Source organism: Lathamus discolor, chromosome 4 (genome assembly GCF_037157495.1).
Source record: "Lathamus discolor isolate bLatDis1 chromosome 4, bLatDis1.hap1, whole genome shotgun sequence".
Lineage (NCBI taxonomy): Eukaryota > Metazoa > Chordata > Aves > Psittaciformes > Psittacidae > Lathamus > Lathamus discolor.
The window spans coordinates 20,376,287-20,398,686 of NC_088887.1; the positions used below are offsets into that span (position 1 = coordinate 20,376,287).

The 22,400-nt window shown below is 44.1% G+C and overlaps 2 protein-coding genes across 4 annotated transcripts in view; both read right to left on the reverse strand.

Moving 5' to 3' along the window:
• LOC136013124 (zona pellucida-like domain-containing protein 1) overlaps nucleotides 1–22,400 on the reverse strand; it is a 103,206-nt gene that overhangs the window by 79,740 nt on the left and 1,066 nt on the right. The window contains exon 2 of one of the 2 annotated variants that reach the window (XM_065676487.1): nucleotides 8,995–9,874. The exons of the other annotated variant lie outside the window; for it this stretch is intronic. The gene's annotated coding sequence lies outside the window, so the exon portion shown is untranslated. The remainder of the gene's footprint in view (nucleotides 1–8,994; nucleotides 9,875–22,400) is intronic. 2 annotated transcript variants of the gene reach the window in all.
• Nucleotides 11,093–22,400, reverse strand: part of NFKBIZ (NFKB inhibitor zeta) — a 78,693-nt gene continuing 67,385 nt past the window's right edge. The window contains exons 13-14 of one of the 2 annotated variants that reach the window (XM_065676478.1): nucleotides 15,624–15,763; nucleotides 11,093–12,909 (exon numbers count right to left, since the gene is read on the reverse strand). In XM_065676478.1, the coding sequence (XP_065532550.1) occupies nucleotides 15,639–15,763 (125 nt within the window). In that variant the 3' untranslated portion in view covers nucleotides 11,093–12,909; nucleotides 15,624–15,638. Of the gene's footprint in view, nucleotides 13,980–15,623; nucleotides 15,764–22,400 lie in introns of both variants that reach the window. The other variant, XM_065676477.1, reaches the window with a different exon arrangement.

Sequence of the window (22,400 nt, forward strand, 5' to 3'; positions counted from 1 at the left end):
TGTAAATTGAGCTATTCAAAGTACTTTGTCTTCCATAGTCTCCAAGTGTTAACCGTATTAAGAGTACCACCCCTTTTTTCAATAACAAAAGGCCCCAGCTCCAAAGACCTCTTAAAGCAGGACTTTCTGTCAAAAGGAAATAACACCATAATTACACAGTGACAGCAGTTATCTCTGTTCATAGCTACTACCACTTCAATGTGTGTACAAGCAATCAGTGGAAATAGCACATATTAATTAGTAAATATTCCTTTAGTAGCCAAGCTGATATAAATGCATTTACTTCTGCACAAATGGCTTATAAAAACAAAAAAAACAAACCCAAGAGCATTAAAGAAACTGCAGTTAAGTAGACACAAATAATTAAAAAAAAAAACCCTCAGAGAAAAATTAAACAAAACCTCACTGAGTTACTGCACACACCAGCAAGCATAGCATCAGCACAAGAAAAGGCACTTGCTTTCTGGAGAACACTTGCAGAAACGAGGAATAACCATAACTTTTGGTTCTATTGCTTTTACCACCATCTACTCTCAGAGCCAACGAGAGCATCACCGTACCAGTAATCCTCTTGGCTACAACCATAGAGGCTAGCTCCCATCACAGCTTTCTGCCTATGTTCTATCTCTCAAGAAGAAAAAAAAAAACCCCCCAAACAAAATTGAAGCAAGCTCTTTCCAAGCCTTTTATACCCCTAAGAAGACACATCAGGGTCCACTTAAATCTTCTTCACAGGTGATTCTTCCTTCTGCAGCCATTCACCCCAATACCCACTGCCTTTTCCAACTTAGTCAGTCCTACTACTCTCTCCTCCTCTGAATGAAGCCCAGCTGATCCACTTGGCATTGTTCACCCAACTTCATTTAAAGAAATAGCAAAGTTTACTAGTGCCTTACTAGCAAATGGGAGTAGTAATGGAATAATGGAGAAAAGAGCCTGTAAATGCTCAGCCCTCCAGAAAAATCTCATGCCATTAAGGATGGTGCCATTTTTTCTCAGCTAGAGGTGGGTCAGCCTCCAAAAGCTGTATCCTGGTTTGCTAGAATAGACAAAACCAAGTCCATTGACTCCAGTGGACAAAGAATCCAGCTACAAGGGAGAATAACCACAAATTGGCCTGTTTCTTAACATATACTGTTAAAATCCAAACAGTACATGCTCTCCAGTCCATGATTAATGGGCCCATCTTCAAGGCTTTCAGTTAATGTTCAGAGTAATTAGGACGGCTTGGGAAAGAGAAACCTGCTAGCAGTGATGTATACCCACAAACACAGGTGCTCATGCACACACATCAAACGAACTGACAGGTATTAGCATTAAAATGATAGATACCGAGACAATCAGCTATGACAAAGCAGGTTTTCATGTCTTCCTTAAAAAATGAACAGAGCTTTCAAGCACTGTGTGCCATATCAGATGCAGAAAACAAAGGTATTCATGACTCATGCCCACTAACTGGAAAGCGTTTAGAGTCAGCCACACCTGAAAACTGGGCTGCAGAATAAGACACACGAAAAATTACCCACAGGTTCTGGTACATCTCTGCAAGTATCAGAGGACTGATGATTTCTACTGTTTTTTTTTTTTTTTAACACTGCCAAATATCACATAATTCAGACAATCTGGACTCTCATTAAGATAAAATTAAGTTCCCAGAGCACAGAAGCGCTTCAAAACAGGTGTCTTTTAGGAATCAGAATCAAAATCAAAAGCAAATGAAACCTGAGTGTTGATTCAGAGAAAACTCCAGGAACAAACTCGCCAACAGTTTCAAGCTGACAAACAGGTATTCTTTATTGCGGTGCTGGGAGACACAGGGGATAGCTCCTCCTAACGTGTGTCCCCGTATTGCTATACAGGCCATCCTTATATATGAGGCTACACATGAATTACATCATTTTCCAGACAGTTTCCCACATACATACAAAAAAAGGTGATGGTGGTCTTTAAGGGTCGTTTACTTCTCCCAACAATCTTCATAACCTCTGGCAGTCTTTGAAGAACCAGCTTAATTAACATTACAGACATAGCAATCATCCTGTCCTTCTACTTATCAGTTAGTTTAACTGCTCTCATCCTGGACATCTGCTAGTCCCAGATACTCCCCATCCCCAGGTCCGGTTTTTCTACTCTGCTTTTCATACACTTTTTGTACTAAGGTCCTAAGGACCTGAAACCATGTCAGCTACCTTCAAGTACCGCAGTTATTTTCCATTACAAAGCCACCAAACTTAACCTTACTTACAACTGACTACATTGTGCTTTTGTGCCTCCTTGTCTCAAATCCCCCCTTTTTCTGTCCTTTTGACAATTCTTTTGCAACATTTTATATACTGCCACTACCATCCAGAGTCTTTTTGAAATAGTTTCCTGTTCTAATCGATGCTTAAATTTCATTTCTTTTCCAATCTTCAGAACTTATCATACATCATTTACAATTCCAGAAAGGAAATTTTGTTATACCACAGGTAATCAATATTAAAACAATTAATATTCCTGCAACCAGTTGCCTTAACCAGGAGAGATCAGGTAACCATGAAGTTAACTTTTTCCATATTTCTTCAAACCCCCTGAAGGTATCATCCTTGGCCATTTTATGAAATATTTTAGTTTGTTTCCAGATTTCCTCCAGATCTGTTTCAGGAACAGCAACTTTCACTGATTCTTGTTCCACTTGGATTATATCAATGGTTTTACTTTCTATTTCCTCTATGGTTGCTGAGATATTTATGATTGCCTTTTCTAATTTACTTACTCCCAAAGATGGAATTAGCTATCTCACAAAATTATGAAATTAACCAATACTATCCTTTCCCTTCAGGAACAGGCCACCACTGAACCACTCTGTATTAACAGTGTGATTGCAATTTGAATAGTGACTCACACCTGTGGCATTTAAACAAACAATCTCATACTATGGTTCCTGGTGTAATACATCTTTGTACACAGGTATAATATTCTTTACTTGGATTAGGATTAACTATTCCAAATCTTAAATTTGTCCATGAGATAGTGTTGAAAATTGGAACGCCAAGTAATGGAAGGCCCTGATCTTCTCCTGATTCAGGCAACTGTGCACACACCCAACAGTCACTACATTTAACAACTTTAGTAACATTCTGCATTGATTTCAGGTGTAAGTATTGGTCCCAAGATGGTATGCCAGTTATCACATAAATCCAAATTACGACTGATACAATTTCACGTGTGAGGGTCCTGAAGGTTCGATCCGCCATGTCTTCTCTGGTTCTGTTGCTTTCTTTATTCTTGAATAACGTATCAAGCAGGTTGTTCCTTTATCTTCACTGCTATAAAGGTGGTCAATTTTATCTGGTACGTCCACTCCACTTCTCCTGTAGAGGATCTCCTGATAAATTCTTAACATAAACCCAGTCTCTGGATTCAAACAGGTGAGTTGGATGATCCATGCCTCTCGCTGTTGTCCCAGTATTCTCTTATTTCTAATTGTTTTCCCAGATTGACCAGAAACTCTCGGAGATAGCCTTCTCCCACTTCCAGAAGACTTTCTGCTTTACACTGGGACTGATATGGTCTTCCATATAAAATTTTACATGGCCTAGCCTCTCCTTTCGACCAAGGTTTAGTACGAATTCTTAATAGAGCCAGTGGTAAAGCTTGGTACCAATATTAACTAATTTCCTGACATGTATTTTACCAGTCTGTTTTTTGATCAGATGGTTCATCTTTTTTACTTGCCCACTGGCCTGAGGCCTGTATGGAACATGGAGTTGCCAATCAATTTCTAATTTTTTGCTAATTTCTTGTAACTATTTTGCACTAAAGGGCAAGCCTCGGTCATAAGAAATTGCCTCTGGTACTCCAAAACACGGTATTATATTGTTCAACAATATTCCAATGACTTGTCTTGCATTATTTATTATACAAGGGAATGCTTCTGGCCACCCTGAAAAAGTATTCGTTAACACCAACAAATATTGATATCCTCCTGTTCTCGGTAATTCAGAAAAATTTATTTGCCAATGCTGTCATTGACAGGGCTTTAAACTAGTTATGAAGGGGGGAGGGGATTTAACTGGGCCTGTTGGGGACAAGCCCAGGAGGAACATGCTAGGGATTGAAGGATGGTGGGCTAAGGAGGGCGATCAATCTCTTGTTTCACTTGTGGGAAAGGATAGCTTTTTAGACTCTGTCCCGCAGGGGAAAAAGGGTACTAGGACTGGCTCCCTGAAATGCCTGTACACCAACGCACGCAGCATGGGGAATAAACAGGAGGAGTTAGAAGTCTGTGTGCAGGCTAAAGGTTATGATCTAGTGGCAATTACAGAGACATGGTGGGACAGTTCACATGACTGGAATGTGGTCATGGATGGCTATGTCCTTTTTAGGAAAGATAGGTCAGCGAAGCGAGGTGGTGGAGTTGCTCTTTACGTGAGAGAGCAACTAGAATGTATTGAGTTCTGTCCGGGGTCGGATGAGGAGCAATTGGAATGTCTGTGGGTACGAATCAAGGGGCAGACTGGCACGGGTGATACAGTTGTGGGGGTCTATTACAGACCTCCTGATCAGGATGAAGGAGTTGATGAGGCTTTCTACAGGCAACTGGAAGTAGCCTCGCGACTACATGCCTTAGTCGTCGTGGGGGACTTTAACTACCCCGATATTTGCTGGAAGACTCACACAGCCAGTCATTCACAGTCTAGGAGGTTCCTCGAGTGCATTGATGATAATTTCTTAATGCAAATGGTGGACGTACCAACTAGGAGAGCAGCGCTGCTAGATTTAGTACTCGCCAACAAGGAGGGTTTGGTCGAAGTGGTGACGGTCAATGGTAGCCTTGGCTGCAGTGACCATGAGATGGTGGAGTTTAGGATCCTGTGTGGGAGGAATAGAATACCTAGCAAAGCCACAGTTCTGGATTTCCGAAGGGCCAACTTTGGCCTCTTCAGTCAACTGCTAAGGGAAGTCTCATGGGAAAGTGTACTAGGCGGTAAAGGGGCTCAAGATAGTTGGTTAGCATTCAAGGACCGCTTCTTCCAAGCTCAGGATCGGAGCGTCCCAATGAGTAGGAAGTCAAGTAAGGGATCTAGGAGACCGGCGTGGTTAAACAAGGAGCTGCTGGGCAAACTCAAGTGGAAAAGGAGAATCTATGGATTATGTAAGGAGGGGCTGGCCGCTTGGGAGGAATATAGGACAGTTGTTAGAGGAGTACAGGTTGGGGGTTGACCTGCTGGAAAGTAGTGAAGGGGAAAGGGACCTGGGGGTCCTGGTGGATAGGAGGATGACCATGAGCCAGCAATGTGCTCTTGTGGCCAAGAAGGCAAATGGCATTTTAGGGTGCATTAGAAAGGGAGTGGTTGGTAGGTCAAGAGAGGTTCTCCTCCCCCTCTACTCAGCCTTGGTGAGGCCGCATCTGGAATATTGCGTCCAGTTCTGGGCCCCTCTGTTCAAGAAGGACAGGGAATTGCTTGAAGGAGTCCAGCGCAGAGCCACAAAGATGATTAAGGGAGTGGAACATCTCCCTTATGAGGAGAGGCTGAGGGAGCTGGGTCTCTTTAGCTTGGAGAAGAGGAGACTGAGGGGTGACCTCATCAATGTTTACAAATATGTAAAGGGTAGGTGTCAGGATGATGGAGCTAGGCTTTTTTCAGTGATATCCAGTGATAGGACAAGGGGCAATGGGTGTAAACTGGAGCATAGGAAGTTCCACGTTAACATCAGGAAGAACTTCTTTACTGTAAGAGTGACAGAGCACTGGAACAGGTTGCCCAGGGGGGTTGTGGAGTCTCCTACACTGGAGATATTCAAGGCCCGCCTGGACAAGTTCCTGTGTGATGTACTGTAGGTTACCCTGCTCTTGCAGGGGGGTTGGACTAGATGATCTTTTTAGGTCCCTTCCAACCCTTGGGATTCTGTGATTCTGTGTAATTAGGACAGCTAAGGCCTCCTTGGAACTCAATCTTGCTAGTCGGGTTAAAGACAATAGAAAGGGCTTCTTCAAATACATAGCAAATAAAACTAACACAAGAGGCAATATAGGCCCACTGCTGAACGAAGTGGGTACCCTGGAGACAGAGGATATAAAGAAGGCAGAGGTGCTGAATGCCTTCTTTGCCTCTGTCTTTACTCCTGCAGACTCTCCCCGAGGGCCCCGGATTTCTATAGCCCCAGAAGGAGTCAGGACAAAGGAGGAGTTTGCTTTGGTAGATGAGGATTGGGTTAGGGATCAGCTATGCAAACTGGACATCTGTAAATCGATGGGTCCGGATGGAATGCACCCACGGGTGCTGAGGGAGCTGGCGGAGGTCATTGCTAGGCCACTTTCCATCATCTTTGGTAAGTCGTGGGAAACAGGCGAGGTGCCTGAGGATTGGCAGATGGCAAAGGTCACACCAATCTATAAGAAGGGCAAGAAGGAGGACCCGGGTAATTATAGACCGGTCAGCCTTACCTCCATCCCTGGAAAGATGATGGAACAACTTATTCTTGACTCCATCACTAGGCATATCAAGGATGAGGGGTTCATTAAGAACAGCCAACATGGTTTTATGAGGGGGAAGTCATGTATGACCAACCTTATAGCCTTCTATGAGGAAGTGACTAGGTGGAGGGATGATGGTAGAGCGGTAGATGTAGTTTTTCTTGATTTCAGTAAGGCATTTGATACTGTCTCCCACAGCATCCTCATAGATAAGCTAAAGAAGTGTGGGCTTGACGATCAAGTAGTGAGGTGGATCGAGAACTGGTTGAAAGGAAGAAGGCAGAGAGTTGTGGTCAATGGCGCAGAATCTAGCTGGAGGTCTGTGACTAGTGGAGTTCCTCAGGGTCGGTGCTGGGACCGGTGCTGTTTAATATTTTCATCAATGACCTGGATGAGGGAACTGAGTGCACCCTCAGCAAGTTTGCTGATGACACAAAACTGGGAGGAGTGGCTGACACACCAGAGGACTGTGCTGCCATTCAGCGAGACCTGGACAGGCTGGAGAGTTGGGCGGGGAGAAACTTGATGAAATTTAACAAGGGCAAGTGTAGAGTCTTGCGTCTGGGGAAGAACAACCCCATGTACCAGTACAGGTTGGGGGTTGACCTGCTGGAAAGTAGCGAAGGGGAAAGGGACCTGGGGGTCCTGGTGGATAGGAGGATGACCATGAGCCAGCAATGTGCTCTTGTGGCCAAGAAGGCAAATGGCATCTTAGGGTGCATTAGAAAGGGAGTGGTTAGTAGGTCAAGAGAGGTTCTCCTCCCCCTCTACTCAGCCTTGGTGAGGCCGCATCTGGAATATTGCGTCCAGTTCTGGGCCCCTCTGTTCAAGAAGGACAGGGAATTGCTTGAAGGAGTCCAGCGCAGAGCCACAAAGATGATTAAGGGAGTGGAACATCTCCCTTATGAGGAGAGGCTGAGGGAGCTGGGTCTCTTTAGCTTGGAGAAGAGGAGACTGAGGGGTGACCTCATCAATGTTTACAAATATGTGAAGGGTAGGTGTCAGGATGATGGAGCTAGGCTTTTTTCAGTGATATCCAGTGATAGGACAAGGGGCAATGGGTGTAAACTGGAGCATAGGAAGTTCCACGTTAACATCAGGAAGAACTTCTTTACTGTAAGAGTGACAGAGCACTGGAACAGGTTGCCCAGGGGGGTTGTGGAGTCTCCTACACTGGAGATATTCAAGGCCCGCCTGGACAAGTTCCTGTGTGATGTACTGTAGGTTACCCTGCTCTTGCAGGGGGGTTGGACTAGATGATCTTTTGAGGTCCCTTCCAACCCTTGGGATTCTGTGATTCTGTGATTCTGTCCCGGATAACTTCCTCCCCAGTTGTACCAATTTGATTTCTATTTTCAATTTTAGGATTATTCTTGAGACAGAGTTGACATTGTCACTAATTGAAATATGGTATATAGATCCCTTCCTACAATTTGTTCGTCTAAGTATTTATACAGAGAGTTGCTACCCCAATGAGTTTTATTATGTTCCTCCTGAGCTACCTTCCAGAGTTGGTTATAGGGGATTACAATTCACTCATCAGGTATCTGAACCCAACCTTCTTTGTTTTCCTCTCCTTTGAGATCTCCAATCAATATTCTATCCATCCTCCTTTGAATATCTAGGTTTAGATTTCTCAGTTGTTAGTTTGCCGTCAGGGATTAAGGGAATGATTTTAGATTGTACAGCTTCTTGTTTGGCTTCAAAATCAGCCAAATTATTTCTAATTTCCTGATCAGAATCACCTTGTTGATGCCTTAAAACTACTTCCTCAGGTAGCTGAACAGCTTCCAGTAGTCGTAGAATTTCTGTAGCATGTTTAATCTGTTTCCCCTGTGTGTTCAAAAGTCCTCATTCTTTCCAGATGTCACCATGTGCATGGACCACACCAAATGCATATTTAGAATCAGTCCAAATATTTATCCTTTTGTCTTTAGCCAATCCCAGGGTTCTCATTCAGCATGTTCCAGAGGTTTCTTTCAAATCTGGTTGGCTTGAATATACAGTTTCATATAGTGGCCAAGCAGTCGTGTGTTAATAGTTCTGCTGGTTGTTCCTGCAAAAGGATGCTGGATGGACAACATTAGCGACCACAATTTCTATGCACAAGGGTGGCCTGGTATTTTCAAAAACACATGAAGGAGATAACCAGTGGGGTTCTTTCTGTTCCAGGACTGCTGATACAACATGGGACACTAGTACAGTAATCTTTTGTCCCAAGGTAAATTTGCTGGCCTCTTCAATATGCATGACAATTGCTGCCACAGCCCTTAGGCATCTGGGCCATCCTTTGCTGTCTTCATTCAGCTGTTTTGAAAAACACAACACTGCCCTCTTACAGGGTCCTAGTTTCTGAGCAAGGACCACCAAAGCTATTCCCTGTTCTTCACAGGAATATAGCCTAAAGGATTTAGTCACATCCAGAAGTCACAGAGCTGCAGTTCTCATTAGCTCTGTCTCTTAAATTTCTAAAGCCCTCCTCTGCTGTCCAAAGAGAGGGGTGTTTCTTTTAACAGTTCATATAGTGGTCTTACCAGAACACCATAATCATGCATCCAAAGTCTTCATCATCCAGTCGTTCCCAGGAACGTCCAGAGCTCCTTGATAGTCGACGGTCGTGGAGTTTGACAAATGGCTTCTTTTCTAGCAGTTCCAAGTTCTCTCTGTTCTCCTGTTATTTCATATCCTAGGTAGGAAACTCAGGTTTGGATTAGTTGAGCCTTTTGTCTGGATACCCAATAACCATTCAGTCCCAGAAAATTCAATAATCCTACTATTCACCGGACACATTCTTCCTTTGTTTCTGTGGAACAGAGTCCCCGTCTGAGTGGGTGGTTTCCATGATTCTAGTCCCAGTGCTAACTGACTTTGAAAACTCGTTGGACTGTTTTTAAACCTTTGAGGTAATACTGTTCAAGTTAATTGGGTTTTCCTTACTGTGTCAGGATTTTCCCATTCAAAAGCAAACAAATTCTGGTTTTCTTTGGCCAATGGTAAACAAAGAGTCCTTTAAATCCAAGACTGCAAACCATTTCTGATTATTCTTCAATTTAGTTAATAAGGTATACGGATTAGCTATTACTGGATGAATATCCTGTACAAATTTGTTGATTGCTCTGAGATCTTGAACCAATCTGCAACTTCATTTCTTTACTGGCAAGACAGGAGTATTATATTCCAATTCACATTCAATTAATAATTTATATGTTTAAATTTATCAATGATTTTTAATTCCCTTTCCCTGCAATTTTAAGGGGGTATTGTTTTATGCTAATTGGGCAGGCTCCCCCTTTTTATTTTTACTTGAATAGGCAAAGCATTTTTCACCTTACCTGGAACTTCAGATGCCCATTCTCCCAGATATACCTGATTAAGGATTTCTTCTATTTCAGGGAGGTCCTCCTGTTTGCTTTTCTGTTGAATTAAAGATAAACTCAAAACTGCAATTAATTGATCATTTTTAACTCTTATTTTGCCTTGTTTAAATGTTGCTTCTCACCCTAATAAAGATTTTGGAGAATTTAGCATGCATAAAAATTTATGCATTCCTATTTGCTTTCCAAATTTGTACTTTAAGGGTTTCAGAAAGAATGCCTCTTTTTTTTTTTTTTTTTTTTTTTTTTTTCTTTCTTGGTGGCCAGTAGCTCCCACATCTGCAACAAATTCTTTTCCCTTTGATTTAACACTGAATAAGTTGCTCCTGTATCCATTAAGATTCCAGTTTATTTCCTCTAGTCCCTAGTTTTAATTTAAACAGTGGATCTGCTAGAGTAGATTCCCCAGGTCTCCATCAGTCTAGCTCAAATTCAGCCACAACAGCCACCCCATGGCACACCCCCCAGGGCAGTCTCACTTCCAATGTCCAAACTCCCCACAGATCCTGTCCCATAGGAGAAGAACCCACTCCCCCACCTCTGCCTGACATCCCTCCACCTCTGCCTCCCCAGCACTCATCCCATGCTCAAACACAGGAGCTGCCCGAGCTCCCTTCCTTTCCCTCTTGGTTTTCCTTAACACCTTTCCCCAGTATCACAATCTGAACATATCTCCAGCTTAGCTTTCGGTTTTCCCCTGTCCTTTTCCAAAGCCAAAATTAAGGGATCTGACAGAGGTATATTAATTTCGCATTTCGTCTGTCACTTGGGGTGGTTTCTTAAAGTGAAAAACTTATCTGCATACATTACTTCATCCCATTTTCCTTGCCACCTCAAATCAACATTAATTGTAACAATGTATCACAACTCAAAGTTCCGTTTTTAGGCCATTTTTCCTGATCTTCCAAACTATACAAAGGCCATCACTGATTACAATATTTTATCAACATTTTCTCATTTACCAAGACCCCAGGAAACCCTCCCAATTCTTTCCAATGTGCCAAAATGCACCCTAAAGGACTCTTTTTCAAGATATCTCCCCTCTGCTGATTTCCCATTATCAATCTCGCATTCACACACACATGTGGGATCCCACAGACCCACTCCACACAGTTACAACACTTGAGACAGAGACTAAAATTGTATCAATTAACAGTTATAACAACCTGTCACCGCTACCAAAATCACAAGACCAAAATGATCACTATAACAAGCCACAAAATAGACACTCCACAGTTACAACACTTGAAACAGAGACAACAATTGATAATGCATTTATAACAGTCTGTCACCAATACCAAAATCACAAGACCAAAATCATAACTATAACAAGCCACAAGTCAAATACCAATAAAATCCAAAACCTTTTCTACAAGACACCCACTGCGTCTTGCAGGACCCAAACCACAAGATGCCCCCTGCTTCTTGTGATTGTATACTGGTAAAACCTGGTAAAAACTGGTTGTTTAGAAGCTGTAAGTCAGCCAGCATGAAAACTAACATTAATCAGTATATGCACAGTAGCACAAGCCCGAGCACAGGACAGCTAAATCCACACATCAATCTTATGAGGTTACTAAGTGCTCATGCTTGCCCTGATACTAAAAAGTTCTGATGGAACATGCTATTCTGTGCATGATTTTCCAGTACTCCTTGGCATATAAGGTCCATTCACCTTTCTAAAACCTCAGCCACTCAACAGGAGCAGGTTGTCTGCCCTTTCCCACATTGCTGCTTTCCTCTCACAGTGTGAATTATTGGTGGTGTGAAAGCCAAAGGCTCACTGGCTGCTGTGAGACAGCTGCACAATGTGCCCTGCATGTCATGTGGGAAGGTTCTCCACTGCATTCACCTGTCCCCATATCAGCCCCTCACCACCAAGCTGCTGGCAGAACTCCCCTTACACAGCTTGACCAGTGAAACCCTGAAGCCAGGGGGAAGTTCTGGGAATAGGGGAGAGGACACACACAGCAGTGGTTGACAGAAAGCCAAGGATGCTCTGATTTTGCTTCTAGTATGAACTACTTCAGCCCAAGCACTGACACAGTCATTAGAAGCGTGTAAGTGGAAAGTCTCTTTTAGGTCATCTTGTCCACTCTCCTGGAAGCCAAATCTGAAAGGAAGAGCACTGTCCATCTAACATTTATTGTATGGCTCTCAGATAGTTATTTACATACAATATTTATTTATTTTAAAATAAATTTTCAAGGAGAATCAATCAACCAAAACACAATGCCAGACTGGCACTGTTAGTATTTCCTCTAGTTATTTGTCCAGTCTCCTGTGAAAATCCAGATGAAAGGAAGTTTTTCCCCTGCTACTTCACTCTCCAGGCTGCCCACAGCTGCCTCAGATTTCCCTCAAGTATTGCATTATTCTTCGTTGCAAACTCATTTGCTTCATAATGTTCCTAATTTACTAATGAACCATGACTTCAGTAGACACCTTCCTAAATTAAAATTTAATTGTTTAGGGTGGTGGGTGTTACCTGCCTTTGTATATAATATTCTAGGCTCCCAAACACCTCTGGACTCTGTCTTTCATGTCAATGCACAGAGCTGCTGCCATCAGTAGCTTTTTGTTATCTTAACCTGTGGAAATGGAATAACCCAGATAAGACAGAAAACTAGTCAATGCAACACTTAAACCCATTATGTTTAGGATAGTAACCTGCCTTTAACAAAAAAAAGTTGCGGATACAGAACTCAAAGAGTCATGTTTCTTCCTGGGACATCTCAGCTGTGAGAGAGCATCAGAAATAGGACTGGTGAGCCTACAGGTCTCAGTCTGAGCTGCTCTGTGCAGGCAAGGTGGGCACCTCTGGGATTTTGGGACACCTAGAGCTCTGGAAGAGCAGCAGTAACTCTTCCCCCTGCTGTACTGCCAGACATCAGGAAACTCACGGCATATGGACAGACTTACCACATTTTGGGGAGTCAAAGCAATATGCTCTTTCTTGCTCCACAAGGGGACTGCAGATGAGAAGTATTTCAGAATGCCAGTTTGGATCCACCACCCAATTCACTCAGAGCAAAGGCAGACATCACTCCTTGGAGTGACTGCAGCAAAGACGCACTGTGGGGAGTAACACACCTCTACGTGATAAGACTACCGGGCCCTGTTATCACTGTCTTATCATAAAAACTGTAGCACCATCCTAATGTCCCATACGGTGGTATGACAGTGTCCCAGAAGAGGCCTGAGGGAGAGACAAGGTGTGCAGTGGTAGCAGAAAGTGGGGGAAGAAAAGACCCACACACAGCCTTGGTAAGATCAAAATAGGATTTAGTGCACAGATTGCCCTGCTTTTCCTGGCGTTTAAGAATGTGCCACTGTGCCATTAAGCACAGCACACAGAGCTGAGGCCCACAGGACACGCTCAGCTACAGCACTGGCTGGCATGATCTCGCAGTGAAGCAGCAGCACAGGAACCCAGCATGGAGGGAAATCTCCCTTCCTCAGGCTGGCAGGGATGCAGCAGCACAGTGCCCATCTCCTGCCTGGCAGGGCTGGCAGGGCAGTACAGCAGGAGTGGGCGAATTCATCCCTCCCAGCCATCGCTGGAGGATGCAGTAAAAAAACACACCATATCCCTGTTTATTTTGGACTGCAGTTACTGAGGTTCAGAATTTGTTTTCATTTCATTCCCTCCATAACGCTGAGAAGTCCCAGCACAGGGACAAGCCACCCAAAATGGGAGGGTGCTTTCCAAGCTCTTAGCTCTGTTTTCTCATAAATAATAACCGATTTGGCAAGGCAGCAGTGCCAAGAATTTTCCTTGGCCGAGACAGACAGGAAGCGGTGTCCAGTGTCTGTGGCTGCCTGTGGACACCCGCACCTCCTGCCTGCGGATACCAGCACGTCCTGCCTGCGGACACCCGCACCTCCTGCCTGCTGAGCCTATCTCCCCCTGTGTCTGGCTTGATGCAGCAAGAGTTCTTGTGCAACCAAGGACCAATGCCAGGTGCAGTCCATGGCCCTCAATGCCACCAGTGCCTTCTCCATCCACAGGGACTGCAGGTCAGCACCGCCATGTCAGTCAGAGCTGGAGTTTGCATGAGACTCCTCAGGGATGTCCAAGACCATCGCCAGTCAGAGCTTGCTCTCTCAGGGGAAGCATCCAGCTATGGTTTATGCAACACCAGCTGCAAGGGAACTTCAGTGTTGAGCAACAGGCTTAACTACCCATCCTCATAAATCCTACACTGACAATCCCAGGCTGAGAGAGTTGTGGGACAACTGCTTTCTCCCTGTGTCTTAGTAATAAAAGGCACAGTGCCCAGGGAGAGGGATTGTGCTGGTAGCCCAGGGCTGATGGAAAAAATAGATGCTATCATCTTTCCCTGTGAGAAACTGGGTTAAAAATACTTCTGTTTTTCAGGCTTCTCTCCAGAAGCAAACGAAGAAAGCATGTGAGTGGTCTCACATGAAAACTCTCATCCTGAACACACCCAGATTTTGAGAAAACTTGGGATTTTATGACTGATACACTTTTTCCACCCCCCACCTCCCCTCACTGCAAAATGAATAAACATCACTTGCAGCTAGTATGTGAGACAGTGTGTTTCCTTCACACGTCGCAGATCATGCTGAGAGGCAGGGACATGCACAGTTAGGGGTATCATCCTTGCTGTAGTGGCTGTAACTTCACACTTCTGGTAAATTCAAACAATATTCTAAGTCAAACACTGTAGTCACAATTCCATTGTTTACATTCATGATATGTTGATAATTTTTTTGACATTTTAATAAGCGCTAAATCAGTGACAGAAGATAGTTACAGAAACCAACATATTAACAGCTTGTTTGTATATATCTGTGTCATGTTACCAGAATGACTTCGGTATGATCTGGATCACATTTGTAAAGGAGTATAAATGGATGGGAATATATTACTTTCCATTGCTGGCAGCAATAAGCAACACTACAAACTTAAAATGCTAAGTTGTGGTAAAGGTGGCAAATTAACAGAAAGCAACAAAAAGTCTTCTTGGTCCAATACCCTCAATCCTTTTAATTTATGAAGATATCTACACTTCAAATGAGACCTGATTTTAGGGGTTGGGGTTTTTTGTTTGGGCTGTTTTTTCTTGAGATCAACCATTCACCCAGACAAATTTGAGCCTCTGTTTATTTCATGATAGGGCTGTTTGAACTGTGGTACTTACTGCAGGTGGAGTAGTACACGGACAATTTACTACCACCTTCAACATGGAAGGCTTACCTAAGCTTTGTGAAAGCAAAAATAAAAATCTGAGTAAATCATCCTGTACACTGTTGGCAGCAGCACTTTCATCTAAAGCCAAAAGAAACTCAGATTACGGTTTAATGGTAGCTATTGCCCTCCTTCCCCTCTTCCTGTTTTATGGTCTTCCTGCTCAAATGCAGACAGTGTGTGTTATTCTGGGTTTGTACTGGATTTGCCAAATATTATGGTCGTGCCACAGATCACCTTCTTATGTCTCTTTTTTTTTGTTAGTGGCATAGACAATTCACATCATGACCAAACCATTCTATGATCCTATGATTCCATGATTCTATGATGTGATTACCTAAATTGCCCAGTATTGCTTCTGTTTCCTGATTGAATACCACTAATGTGAATGGGAGTTGTTCATAAATAGGCTGCAAGGCACCATCACCACTGGTACAGGACAGTTACCAAATATGCACAAACAAGGAAGTATCTTTACAAGTGGGCAAGGCAGATGATCCTTGTTTATGAGGATGTCACTGATATCTTCTACACACCACCATAACCCCTTCTACATATAAGCATAACTGCCTACCTGCAGGAAGCCAGTTTATTTTATTAAAGACAGAAGCCTTGCCCAGCATGTGGTTTCTGCACATGGAGGCACAGCAGGAGGTACTTGAACAACCATAGCTTTTAAAAATCCTTTGCAAAGGAGCCAAACTGCACAAAATCCTGAAATGACAAGGAGAAACAGATGTTTATGGTGAGTATACACTTACTCCAGGTCAGACGAGAGGAGTTTAAGGAAGAACACAACCAGCAAGAGGCACTGGGACCAGGACGCCTGTGTTGCCTGCGTACAAGACAGCCAAGCAGGTCCAAGGCTTGAGTTTGTAAGATGCTCATGTGAACAGGACCATGCTAGAGAGGTGCTCTGCTGTGCATGGTGCTGGCACACGGCTGTGCTTGCAAAAGGAGAGACGTGCAGTCAGGCAGCCCAGCCTCCACCCCGTGCTCTCCACAAAGCCCAGCAGGTGTTAGCTCCCTTCTTTGCTGCCAGCTCTCCAAGACCTGTCTCTGGCACCAGGCAACATGGCTCTGCAACTGCTCTGCTCCCTTATCCCACCTTGCCCCTGATGCTGATCTCCATGGCTGGTAGATCTTCTTCCATCTTGGAAGCAGTCATCCTCTTCTGGCTTGGAATGCTTAAAGGGCTGTGAAGAGAGGAGACACAGGTCTTCCTTCCTTCCCTCTCCCCCCTAGAATTAGGTCACACCACATCAGCAGCTAAAGGAGAGGCAAAAATGGGACCACAAGCTCTCTCTGGAACCCAGCAATACTGTCTGGATTCTGCCTGAGACTTTCAGATTATTTAGTTTCAGATACTTCGGTAGCTTTTTGTTTGCTTTGTTTTTCACTTTAGCTTATATATATAAAACATTCTAACATTATTCATGGTCACACCCCAGGTGAGCTCTGCATTATTTGTACCTGAGTGCAACTCTTTTTTGTTGGTCGAAACCATAAATGCTATCCACCCAACTATTGCAAAGGAGAAACTATACCTTTGCAAGAGTGTAAAACAAGCAAGCAAACCAACCAAAATGATCCTGTCCATTTTAACAGCACCCTTGAGCCCTGAACTGGAACAGGAGGTCCCATTTAGGAGTCAGTAAGGTATCTGGGCTCTGCTGCAATCATCAGCACCTATCCTCAACAGGGATTCTATAGATAACCTGCCTGTCCTAAGGCCAAGCACATAACGGTGTTTCCAGAGCCACAGCCAGGGCACAGATTTGGGAGCTGATCTGTCTTTTCAGAGTTACAGAAACCTGCAGAGCCAATGACATAGATCTCTGAGGGCCTGTGTGAGTACTTGTCCACCGGTCTCCCATCCTGTCAGGATGCCAGGATGCAGCAGAAGAAATGTGAAACTGTTATCTGGAAAATGCCCACTGCCCCAGACTTCTAAAGCCCCAGTTCAGGCATTTAAGTCATCATCAGCTGTTAAGGGAAAGATCTGCTGCTCCAGTAGGAAAATGCAAGTGGAAAGACCTGGGGGAAAGTGCCTGAAGTTATATATGGCTCTCAGAAAGAAGGGCTTCCACATTGCAGTAGGGCTGCTGACTGCAGTGCATGGTAAATAGCAGCCCCCTCACAGAGGCCAGCAGTAGTGTTGGCCCAAAATGTGGCAAGTTTTAAGGGGAAAGTTCATGCAAAGCAATGTGGGAGCACTTGCAGAAGGGCCATGCCAAGCAGATGGGGCATGTGTGAGTTTGGAAAGGCTGGATCTAACCTCCCCAACAGCACAGTAACTGGAAGAACGGTGCTTCGAGGAGCCTGTGGCCCATTGTCAGCTGGGTTTTCCCTAGCAAAGCACATTCTATCCTCACCCCCTTTCCCACAGCTGGCAGGTTTACCACTGAGCATGCCTCCGACAGAGCAGAGCTCTCCCTTTTCTCTCTGAAATGCACCAGAGGAGTGTAAATGTGGCTTGTCAGATGACTAGATACCATCAGAAACTATGAGATCCTTCAAACACAGCTTTGATCAAGCCTCTTCCTATCTCTTACATAAGTGTAATGTCATGCAGTGAGGCTTGCTGCAGGCCAGCTGTCAGGGCTAACAGAAGGAGTAAGAGACATGCTGCTCCATCTGCAGCTAAGCCAGGAGGCGAGCATGCTGACATAAAAGCCCACAGCATCAGCTCCCAACCCATTGCTACCAACATGGCCCAGAGGAACTTCTGTTGCATGTGGGTTTGTTTTTAAAGCAGATCTTTGTGACAGAACTAGGTTGCAGAGCCTATGTATCTATTTACCTGGCATGTAACGTAACAGAGGCAAGAAGCTGGGCTGATTAACGTACTTCAATCCAAAAAGTGTGTCGTGCAATGGCTCAATAGGAAGAAAGATGAGAAGACATGGAAAAACACAGCGAAACAAGTGTAATTTTTACCCTCACCATCCAATTTGTGTTTGCAATAAACATAGAAAACCCTTGGCAAGGAAGTCCATGAAAACAGTTATAAATAGAAACTTTCTTCACCTGCTAACAGTGGGAAGCAAGGAGTTTTGCAAGTTTTGCAAGTGTAATTAGCTGAAATCAAGGCTCCCAGCTGGTTACAACCTGGTCAGATAGGTCCCACCAGAATAGTGCCACAGCCTCTTTTGAGAGCAGCAGAGGGTAATTGCTGGCCCATTTGTCCCACTCTGGGTCACTGGGGATGCTAGCACATGCAGACAGCACTGTCTGGGCACACAGGTGTGCGGGCTATCTGGTCTAAGTGCAGGGCTTACAGTGTCATGAGAGGCCACATTACTTCCCATTTCCTGAAGCAGCCGCTTGGCCAAGCTTCAGGAACAGCCTATGAGCAGGACACACCTGCAATCAGGTCTCATGTACCCACCCTCCCTTTTGGCATTCCAAAAGCCTTTCTGCTTTCATGCTCTCTTGAACCAGCGGGACAGGAGCTAATAAGGCATGGACAGTGACAATACTTTGCTCTACAGTACTTTACTGAGTTTTCCAGAGCTCATAATGCATCTCATTGCTCTCCACATGCAGCTCTGCTGGTTAAACCACAGGAGGATTCACTAAGGTAGTTTCTAAATGCCTTCTCTTTTTTTGCTCCCTGCTTCAAGACCTCAGGAAGTGTTAGTTCACACACCCAGATTATTACACAACAGCTGTGTTGTTTCGAAAGCAATCAAAACAGTGAAATCAATCTGATGTAATTATAGGTGGAAGTTGGAAGATTAAATAAGCTTGTAACAAATAGCAGTGAGAGGTTTGTGTCAAATTGATGTCTCCACTGTGTTATCATAACCTTCACTGCAATGTTCTCTTTGCAATTGAACTTCCAGATTGGAGTGTAAAACTGCAGTACAGTCATAAATCAACTTCATTGTGATAAGTATTCTGTTCTGTGAATGCCAGTGGTGGACCATTGACTGCCTTAGCCTAGCTAACTATGAGAGAAACCAGACAGACTGAGATAACAAAAAGCATATAGTCTCAGTAAAGATCTGTCTGGAGGAAAGAGATGTGTTTTCTCAGCCTGAATCCTGATTCAAAGAAGAGAGAGGACACTTTTTAAGGCAAGCAGTTTCCTGACACAAGAGGTTCACCCCAGGCAGAAGGACCTTGACAACGGGTCTGAATGGGCTGGGTAGCTGAGGGACACCAGACAAAACCATGCCTCTGAAGAGCATCATCCAGCCTCAGTTGGCATTCAGGATTTGTTTCTCCCAGCTGTGTAACTCTCCAGAAGCTCTTTTTTAAGCCTGGTTCCCCCACTTTCTGCCACTGTGTTGCTGAAGAGTTTAGCAAGAGCCTAGACCTCCCTCAGACACATGGAATTTTGGTGGGAAATACTCTAGGCAGGAGGCCTGGGAATGAAGTAGCACTGCCACTGGTGACCAGGTTGCTGAAGGGCAGCAGGTTGCTGAAGGCTGGTGCAGGAGACCACATCTCCATGACAGGTGAAAGGCCACACAGTTTGAGAACTGCTGATGTGTGGCTTGGCCATGCTGTCCCAGAGAGCATGCAACAGCTGCTTCTTGGAGTCACACGTGGTTTTCCATCTCACTGATTGGAAAATTTGATTTCCTAAAAATCAGCTGAAGGAATGGATTTGATCCCAACTTCAAATTGTTGGGGCTGAATGTGGCTCTTTTGCTAAAAACAGCAGCTGTATCCAGTGGTGGCTGTTAAGGCTTGAGCTTTTGATTTAACAGATCAGTTGAGCTCCACCTCACCCACCCTTTCCCATGCTGGGCCCCTCCGTGATTCTGTTCAAATACATTCTCATTGTGGATGAAGCTTTCGTCAACAAAGCCAAGAGAGTAATTTCTTGGGGAAATGACTGGCACCTCAACAGCTTAAGGATGAAGTTCATTCACAGATAAGGTTTGTTTATAAAGGCAGGTTACTCCTTCCTACCTCAGCAAGCTATATTACATTGTTTATATTACACAAAACAAAACAAGCATACTAAAATAACAAAATGCTTTCTCATAGAAGGGAACACCTTTACAGCTGGGCAGAAACATGATTCCCCACTGTCGTGGTTTAAACCCAACCACAAACCTCTTTTGCTCACTCCCCCCCTTCTTGCCCTCCCCCTGCTTCTGGAGGGACGGAGAGGAGAATCAAAAAGAATGCAACTCCCACGGGCTGAGATAAGAACAGCCCAGTAACTAAGGTATAACACAAATCACTGCTGCTACCACTAATAATAATAGTGCTAAAGGAAATAACAAGAGGAAAGAATACCTCAACACCAGCCGACCAATAACTCGCCCCACTCCCCCCAGCAGAGCACCGACCGATACCTCCTCCAACCCTGCAGTCCCAACCCTTCCGGGTCCCTCCAAGTTACATCCTGGGCATGACGTGCTGTGGTATGGAATACCTCTTTGGCTAGTTTGGGTCAGGTGTCCTGTCTGCTTCCTCCCAGCTTCCCCTCCTCCCTGGCAGATCATGAGGCTCAGAAAGTCCTTGGCCAGACCAAACATGTGAGCAGCAACTGAAAACATCGGCGTTATCAGCACTGTTCCAAGGCCAAAAGATCAAAAACACAGCACTGTACTAGCTCCTAAGAAGGAGAAAAATGACTGCTGCTGCTCAACCCAGGACACCCACTTTTGCCCATACAAGTGCATACGCGTATGGACTCAGGAGATTATTCTACATTCGCTGATTTGCTTCCAGACAGAAGTGAGTGATGTGCCAGTCTGTGCCTCTAATTCACAAATTCACGTCTAACCTAATGGTTGACTGAAGCCACTTTCTGCAGCTTACCGCTATTCCAGAAGAGATGGGAAACTAACAAAAAGAAGCAATGAAAGAACCTCAGGAGGCTTCTAGGTTGCTTTAATTATAATTCTATCTCAGTGCTGCAATTGAGATACAAATAATCTCCCTGTTTCCACTTCAATTACTTTAAACCTCACTGATGCCAGATCACAGACTTGCATCTTTTAGGTAACTCATAAAGGAAGTTATTGCACCAGAAGACAAAGATGTTTCTAAAAATAGTTTTCATTTTGTTTCAAGTGATAATGCGGTCATGCGGGTGTTGTATAACTGATACTATATTCTTAGTAGCTTACTTTTTGGAAGTGAAGTGTAAACATTTCCAGCATACGTACTTACAAGAAACGTGCTTGCAAAGCAAGATTACTTCCTATGAGAAAAAACCCCAACACTCTCCTCTTTAAATAGGCAAACAAAATACATTTCCTCTTCCTGTACCACAGTAAAGGCTTTCACATGCATGTCACGTACACACAAATAAATATTCACCTGTGTAAAATCTACCATAGTAAATCTACCATAGTCTAAAAGGAAAAGTGCCATAGAAAGACCCTTAGTAATTTAGTAATTGGGCACCACATCATGATGTAAATGAGTATATGTCAGGAAAGCTACAGGCCTTGTTGTCTTGTTTTGCAGCACTAACCACATGCAGACACACACACATAGCAAACTGCTCAGTTCTTCTTCCATAAAGGTTAGTGGTAAAGCCTTCCCTGCTGTCCATCAAAGTCAGGGACTGATGAGGTGAGAACTGATGAAAGTTTGAATAGCCAAGGAAGCTGATGACTTGAAGAACTTAATTCCTCCAATATTAAACAAATGCACGTTTACCTGGGAACTCATCAGAGCAGCTATTCTGAGAAAGAACTCCTTTCTGCTCCCTGCCATACCCTGTCCTCAGGACAAAAGAATTCTTGCGTGTAACTATTCATCTCAATTCCTAGGATAGACAACAAAAAGGGATATGTAGTTGAGGGGCACTCTTCGTCTCATCCCAAAAGTAACTGTGTATAATAAGGCAGATGGGTCACTCCCCCAAAACGCATCTTTCTCTCTACCTGTAGCAGAAAAAGTATACCATAAGGACCTTCCATCCTACACAGACCTTGAAAGTGGACCACGCCCTACCCCTATGGTCTGAGGGCAGGAAGGAAGTGTTGCTCATTCAGTTTGTAGGAAATTTCCCATTCAGCTTTAAAGCCAGAGACTAAACCCAACAACACAAGCAGGGTGCACCATGCCTCCACCACTGAGCTGAGCAGGACCAGTATTTTACTTTGCCATACATTCTGCCACTATCTATCCATAGCCAGCCTCCAGGGTACTGTCATGGGGAAAGGAAAGGGTTTCCCCCCTGGCTCCTACATTCCTGCTACAGAGGCACCTGAGCATGCGTTTAATATAGGGCAACATGAACAGTGATCTAGTCTCCTTTCCAATCCGTTTGAACATGCTAGTTCATCTTTATCTGAGGGCACATCTTGATTCTTACTAAGAATTTTCCTCCAGTGTTGCACAATCACTTCAAGAATTTATTACGTTCCAT